Source organism: Lottia gigantea (assembly GCF_000327385.1).
Source record: "Lottia gigantea unplaced genomic scaffold LOTGIsca_8, whole genome shotgun sequence".
Classification (NCBI taxonomy): Eukaryota; Metazoa; Mollusca; class Gastropoda; family Lottiidae; genus Lottia; species Lottia gigantea.
In genome coordinates this window covers 3617439-3625921 of record NW_008710662.1, presented here as the reverse complement: position 1 = coordinate 3625921, position 8483 = coordinate 3617439, and the positions used below count along the sequence as shown (strand labels likewise).

General features: G+C 30.3%; 1 protein-coding gene across 1 annotated transcript; it reads right to left on the bottom strand.

The window, feature by feature from the left end:
- Positions 1 to 416: 416 nt before the first annotated feature.
- Positions 417 to 8389, bottom strand: LOTGIDRAFT_155490 (hypothetical protein; the record flags this gene model as incomplete). Its single annotated transcript, XM_009067041.1, has 8 exons — positions 417 to 503; positions 657 to 882; positions 1120 to 1357; positions 1664 to 1838; positions 2135 to 2332; positions 2558 to 2740; positions 2981 to 3151; positions 8384 to 8389. The coding sequence occupies 8 exons, from the start codon at positions 8387 to 8389 to the stop codon at positions 417 to 419; spliced, it is 1284 nt and encodes a 427-aa protein (XP_009065289.1).
- Positions 8390 to 8483: the final 94 nt, after the last annotated feature.

Here is an 8483-nt window from a genome sequence, read left to right as displayed (position 1 = left end):
ACAACCATACATCATCTATCAAACATCACAATTATACATGAAATAATGCACCAAGCCTCGTTTGACAGTAGTACTTATAATATCTATCACAGATATACCTTGTCGCTAGGATCATAGTCCTTTTAACAGGTAACACACATTATTATAAACAGTTCAAACTGGCATAATTTGGATGGATTGAACAAACTATATAATGATAGAACACTGTAATGAGGAGGTTATACTGACTAGATTTAACACTGTAATAACATTACATAATAATAACCTCCACATAATATCTATTCATATTGTCCTATCACTGACTCTCTCCCATATAAATACACCTCACATCATTCTTCGCTAGACTTTTCCTCAACCATCATGGTTTATGATGAAGACATTATGATAGAAACACATTTATATATTCTATCGTAAATTCACGTCATGTATTTCATTATGGCTCTCAATGCATATAACAGTTCAGCCTGTAGTCTGGCTTCTAATAACATCAGATTAACATGTACCTGAAAATATAAATGAACATTATGAACATATTATCATTTTACATAGAAAAACCTTAAATGGAATTTCATGCAGTGATCCTGTTACAGTTTTTAGATTCATGTTTTCATTTTGAAAAATTGTGAATACATATATTGTATCTTCTAGTAACTTACCTTCTCTGAATGTTTAAACTCCCTCATTACACCATCATAATCTTTCTTTGTTAATCGTTCTGGATAGCAGGTAACTGTTTTGATGTAAGCTTTGAGATTTCTTTCTAATAACTGATTTACTTCACCATATTTATAGTCATCATGACGGATTCCATACATTGTGTGAATATAACTCCAGATTGCTTTACGAAACGAGGACGTGTCTACTTGAGTATTGTCTCCCATCCTAAAACAACAGATTCAAAATGTCAATGGGTGGACTCATATGTACTTAAACTTTTGTGCTATCATTTTTATGTAAGTGTGCCATACATTTTAACCAACAAAAATTATTATTTCTATTTCAATCTGAGATAGCCTCTTTAAAAAATCATGCTGAACATTAATATTTAAGTGATTTATTGGTAAATCAATTAACAAGATTAGATAATTACACAACTTGAATACTGATTAATCTACTTACGTGTAATAGGTCAAATTGTAGGCCATATTGAATTTATCATCAAGTAATGAACCAATATCACTATATAACCTATTAGCCAGTGAAAAACCATGTTCTTCCCATGAATATTCATTAGCTCGAAAAGAGGGAATTTCCATAACTGACTCCCTTGTAGCGAAATCAGTGTATGCAAATGTTGGATCTTCAACATAACGCAGTACATCAGCACTTGGAGATGGAATTTTTTGACTGGTGGCAACTAAAATATAAAATACAATCATTTTGTTTAGATATCAATCATGATTTTATTATCAATACCACATCTAATATTACTTATTTCTTACACTGACAAAATATTGTCACAATTAGATAGTGCTTAATACAACATTTGTAGAGAAATATTTAAACAGAACCTGAAACATGTTACAAGTTACACTCCTGAGAACTTTTAAAGTTCTGTTTTAATATTATATGTACTTATTTCTTATGTAAACATGAATATGTATGTTGTAATTTTATTATGCCTTATTATGCCTTAAAAAAATCCCAATCAAGAAATACTTACTCTCAGCACTTAAACTTTCAACTTTAGCAAATTCTTTTAATCTTTCTTCTACAGTAAGCTCTTCTTCCTCTTTCTTTTCACTCAATTCTTTCATACGTGCCATTAAAGCTCGCAAACTTCCCTCATCATCTTTAGACTGGAATAGAACAATATTATTATTATTAATGTCACAATTCTAATGTTATTATAGGGAAGAATCATAAGAATGACATTTCATAGAGTACACAGAAAGTTTACTTTATGTCATGAAAATGCCACTTGATGTTTTCCTGAAAAACATTTAAAAAGGAAGTGAAATCAATCTTTATTTTAAATACACAAAATTTAAATCTCTTATTTAAACCAACATAGTTTATTAATGTTTATTCTATACTGTGTTGTTCCCCAAAGTTTACTTTTCTTTATACCATAATTTCAATTTAAGGAAACTTGAGAAAATAAGAAAAATCTATTGATGATTCTAATACTTACATCATTTGAACTATCACTAGAATAATTATCATTATCATCTACATAACTTGGTGAGAAAGTGTGACCATTGGCAAAGTCAATTTCATCATTTAGTCCACATCCAAACACAAACGTTGAAAGAGCATGGAAATGTGTGCATAAAATAATGGCATGGGTCAATTCTGATAAACTCCAGCGATTTTTGCCTGTTATTAATTTCTAGAAAGAAAATATTTATCACATTATTTTAAGGTTATAGTAGAAATATTAAAACACAACCAGAAACATGTTATTAATCACAGTTACACCCTATGTGATCTTAAAGAAGATACAAAAATAAAACATAGGAACATTTAAGTATTGTTGTTTTAAATATGTGTCTATGATAAATAATATCATAAATGCATTCAGCCATACATTTCAAGTAAAAAAAATTTTCTTTACCTCAACATGTTCTTTTGTAATTAACCATGGTCTGTGAGCCAATATTTTGTTTATTTCAAGGAAGTCTTTCAATTTTTGAGGAATGTAATCAATTCCTTTTAACCAGTCAGCATTTCCACCATGCAATAAGAATTCTTGTGCCTGCAGCTTGATAAGATAGCTACACTGATGTCTACCACATGCCTATAAAATTATAAATTATACATAATTTAACACCTGATGAAATGAATTTGGCCAAAGGGAAAATGTTTATATTAAAGTGTTGGTTTTGTTCTTTTTATCTAACACTTTCTCTATAAATTTCTATACAGCAAATAAAGTAATGTTTTAACAAATCATAACATTTGCCAGTTAAATTCAAATATAACTTGGGCTAAAGAAGCCACTTTGATTTTCACAGAGAAAAAACTGTCTCATACTTACCATTATGGCTATATAATGCCTATAATCAAATGGTAATGGACCATCCTCATGAAGAAGATAATGCTGGGTCTTTAAGAAACAATCAAGATAGTCTGGATGATAGGACATTAACTGTATAATATTAGGTACTCGGTTATTCTGGATGAAAGCGTCCATAAAAAGCAACTTGGTCTGCAATGACAAAAGTCAAAGATTTATAGCACATTGATTATTGTTGTTGTGAGTTATCACGATGGAATTAATTTTCCATACATTTTAATTTATACTTAAATTGCTTTTGAATTTATGAAGTCATAATTTGATTTAGCAGGTAATATCAATTTAAAAGTATTATCTTTCAATCAAAAATGCCGATTTTAATCCAGATAGTTGATCAGCTGAGGGTTTCACCTAACTAAAAATATCACATCCCCATCTCTCAACCAATGAATATCATACAATGAGGCTATTTTTAGATCTCATACAATCATGTCTCTATGTAGTTAGAAACTGTCAGACAGCTTTAGAAAGAACAATCAATGTTGATTTAAGGTCAAACTGTTTGACAGTTAAACTTAAACAGGTTCAGATTCAAACTAACACCTCAAAATAAAATTTTCAATTTCTTCTTCAGACCTTAGAGAATAATAATGATTATCTTGATGGAAAATAACCTTGGAAGAGTTATCTTCCTTTATTACTTAATATTCATGATGAAAACTTTCCACTTCCAGCATCAGATGAGCTATACATTTTAATGGAACCTGATCGATCAAAATTTAAAATCAGGATGACATGACTTCAATAAATATTTGTTATGGTTTACCCCTACACAAACAAATTATGTATTTCATCAGCATATCATGTATACTAGAGTAGAAGTGATTGGCTTTGTATTGCATCAGCATGCAAATCACACCTCCTTCTACCAAAGAATTACATGATAATAACAATCATGTAGTATTGGAAGCAAAAAAAAACATAATTCAACTTACTTTTTCATCGTCTGTGGATACAGGGACAACCTGAAAGATAAATCAATGTTTACAGTATTTGCAATTCAATGGTCTATGCTTTTCTGTCCCCATCAAATACCAAAAACAAAGAAGGTGATACCATTGAATGTGTCCAAATATTTTAATCATTTCATAAGATAACAACCATTTACTTCTCAAAGGAATAATAGATCTATTCTTAATTATTTTGTCTATCTAGTATTGTCACCGGCACACTCTTGACGTAAGCCTACCGGGAGGATAATTTTTCTGTCATTCATAATATTTGTTCGATTGTCGTGTATCTTTAGTCTACTAGCCTAAAAGAAACTCTTCTGGTTTTCCATTTCATTTATCCTATTTTGCAATGTATTTACATAAGAAATAAAATTTAAATAGATGATAAATAAGCAAAATGCGAAGTCTCATTTCGTTTGACAGCCTACCTAACCTAAGCCAAGCGTAAGAGTACAAGCCACAGCCATAGATCGAGGTCACACTTACTGAATATCCGCTTTGAATAAAGGCTTCTTTAGGTGCAATATCCTCGACAGGTATCATTTTGAAAAAAAATATTTTACTATAAAGTCCTTTATTTGCAAATTTTCATTCTCTATCCAATGAACGACCTTTCCACTGGGCAGACGATAACTGACTGTCGGCTTCCTTTGTTAGATATCAGCTGACTGTGGCTTCCCTGACCTATGACCCGTGAATATATTAACATATGTCAATCAAGTGGAGTTTACGCCCCATTGACGTCATCAAAGCAGGTGCCTGTTTAGTAACTAATATCAACACAAAACGAAAAAGATTAATCTGCAATTACATAAGATCGGAATTATTTTTCTTAACGATCCTATAAAGTGACAATTTACATTGTTAGTGGCGTGGATGTGTGTTAAAGGTTAAATCAGTCTCCTTATGAACTGTCGTCATGTCCAACTGCTTGGCAGACGGTCACCATTATAACATGCCAGTTTTCCGCTGTTAGAATTGCCAACACTTTAAAAGTTTCACTCAAAGTATTAAATCTACACGGCACTATAAAATGAGCATTTCATGGTTGCCAACGACTAATTGAAAGAATTTAATCATCATATAGTAGATGTATAGGGTTAATTAGTTAGATTTGCCTCGTATTAAAATTCTCTGTTAAGCTTTTAATTCCAAGTGATTAGCAATGATCCTAATAACAACTTCTGTGTTCCTAATAACAACTTCTGTGTAACACCAATGCCTAATAATAATCTAAGTTGCCTACTTAAGCACTGTTAATATATTCATTAAAAGAAAATTAAGTCAATATTGACAGTAAACTTTGTCAGTTTCTGGAACAAACCTAGTAAGTTTTAACAGGAAAAAATCAGACAAAAAAAATTGTGTAAAGTAGCCCCCACAAAAAGATAGTGACCTCTGCTCCATGCTTTTGTCAGATGTTGATCACTTATTTATTACTTTTTTACTTTTAAAAGCTTTTTAATGACATATAACATTTTTAGTAATCTTATCAAAGACTACCAATATTTTATATAATGAAATTTCTAGACTACTGTTCTTTACCTTATGCTTATTAATGATATGATAATAAATGCAAGGCATAGAAAAGTCTTCATGACACATAATCTTGAGCATAGTTTCAGGGGACAATGTATGAAGCATAGAAATCACGAAATGTCATTGAAAAGGATATATAAAGATATGTTTCCTCTTTTACTCTTTGATAATGACTTCAGAGTTAATAGGGTGAAAGATTTTAACAAATTGGACAGTCAAACTGGTCCTGAACAAAAGGTCACAGCTGCTCGTTTGTCTACAATATGACAATAACTGGACATTAAACTCATGAAATAGCCTTCATTAGGGACAGCCCCATCGCCAGGAATGAATTGGTGCTGGGGCTCAGATTTTGAATCTGAAAATTTCAAGAATTAAAGCCCCGGAGAACTTATTTCCGACAATTTTGGGGTGCCAAAAACCTATCAAAATCCTTTTGTACAAAGACACTGTAAATGAACCAATCTCTTTTGTGCTGATTTTGCTTGGGCTTAATTCTCACTTGCTGGGGCCCAGCACCCACGGACCACACCCTAACGACAGAATGATTAGTGATGAAAAAATCATTGTTAACTTGACAATAATTATTGTTGTTTATGTTAATTCTAAATGAATCAATGAAATGAAATTTAATTTAAGCTCCTTATTGGCAATGCAATGTGGACAATTTTGCCAAGAAGTAGCCTCCTTGTTTATTTCATCGTTAAGGAATCTTGACTTTTTTTTAAACCCATCTTAACACATTTACACCATAAAGTTAATTGAATTATCACGAATCTTCAGCTTAAAATAATGTATGTTTGCTTTTTAACACCATTCAAAATTTTATGATGACTTTTATGATGATAATTTTGATGAATCAATGGAAAAAATAAAAAAAAATTAAAAGTTGATCTCAGTATAAATTCTTTTCTTTTTTTTTCTCTTTTTATCTATAGGCCTATTTTAGAGGTATTAAGTAGCTATTTAAAATGTCTATGCATGATTGAAATTGAGTGGCTTTAAAAAGCTGTTAAATGTCTTATCATGTGTTTACATACAAATTTAAATTTTTCTCTTGTGTATTTAAAGTGCATAATTTTGTGCATAACATGCATAAATAATGAGGTGAAGATGCAGTATGATTTAAGGTAAATGAATAGATTTACCTGACAACAAAGACAAGCTTCATCTGCTATTAACTTCATATTATCAAGTATAATCATAATAATATTAATATTAATTAGAATCTATTTCCTTAGTTTTTACTGTTCATAGCTCCAGGAATTTTAGGTTTCTGAATTCGTTCAAGTGATTCTCAAATATATAAAACAATAACAACCTTAACCTTGTACTGTATTAGCAAATAATATGAAAGGTCATGTCAAGTTTGGAGCTGAATTCTGATTGGTTAAAAACTAGGTAGGTTGCCTGAACACTGATATTGATTGGCTAAAATTAGAGATGACTTGCTCCAGAACCTTTATCTTTCACAAAAGCTTCCACTATCAACTTTGTCAAATAATGTTTTTTATCAGAATATTTCAATGGTGACACTATTAATTGATCTCAATGTATTATGGAAATTTTTTATTTACAAGGATCCACACTCCTTCACAAATCCCGCTGTGTATCTTAGACAATGAGTCTAAATTTAGAACTTAACCTAACTGCACTATAAAGCAAAAAGCAAAAGCATATGAAAGTAAAAGTGCAAGTGGACAATAAAATTAGAGATGAATTGGTCCAGAACTTTTCTCTTTCAAAAAAGCTTCCATTATAAACTTTGTCAAATAATTGATGTTCTTTATGAGAATATTTCAATGGTGACACTATCAAATGAAGACATTTTATTTTTATAAGGAACCACACACCTCACTAACCTGGCTGTGTATCTTATTCAATGAGTCTAGAATTAGAACATAACCTGACTGCATTAAATTCAATTGCATATGAAAGTAAAAGTGCAAAATAAGTGCACAATAAATCTACTATTATTTAGTTCAGGTATTCTAATATCTTTATCTATGACTTTTAAATTTTTCTTATATTTTGTCAAAGAATTAGAATATCACCATATAGTAATACTAGTCTTACAATGTCTTTGTTTTCATAAAAATGTGATTTTTTTAAGTTTATATTGAAAAGAAACATATCACAAATTTGGCTAAAAATTGTCCACTGTAAAAACAAATTTTAAAGACATAATATGTGCTCATGTTTATACTGTTATAAACACAAGACATTCCAAGACTACCAGAACTATTTTCATGCTGCTATTCCAATTCTTATAAAAATAATGCACAAAATTTAAAACAAATTCTTACTTTGCTCAGACACATGGACCATTTGAGGTATCATTCGACCAATATTGATTTCACATGTATAAATTGGACTTCAATTCAATAATCATGGCTCATACAACAACGCCATTGCATTTTAAAGTAAATAAAACCAAGTGATGAAGCACACTTTGACATGTTTTTCTGACATAACCTTTACTATACAAAGATGGTACAATGGTTTTATCATTTTACTCTTCAATATGTATCTTGTATACTGTGTTTAAGATAACATAGATTTAATTGTGTACATTTATTCCTAAAATAAATTCTACAGTCAAACTTGCTTTAATAAATATATACCGATATACCAGTAACTGTGTTTATGCCAAAGAAGTTACCAAATTTCTTGTTTTGCAATTATTGCGTTTCTGTTTTTGACTTGGCTAAACTTAAAAGTCTAAACAAAAATAATTTCCAGTTAGCATGACATTTCTAGAAATTTTTTTTAGAATGTAACAGTAGGACTGGTTCAAGGTTTTTACTTCAACTTTTCTTTTCACGCATATTCATTATAGTTGATTTTTTATTTTATTAAATTTTCTAGTTACATGCATTTTGACAGTTAGGAGTCAGTTATTGGTTTTTATTCACGATGTGAAATTTGAATTGAACAACAATCTGGAATTTGAATTGAATAATAACTAGCTA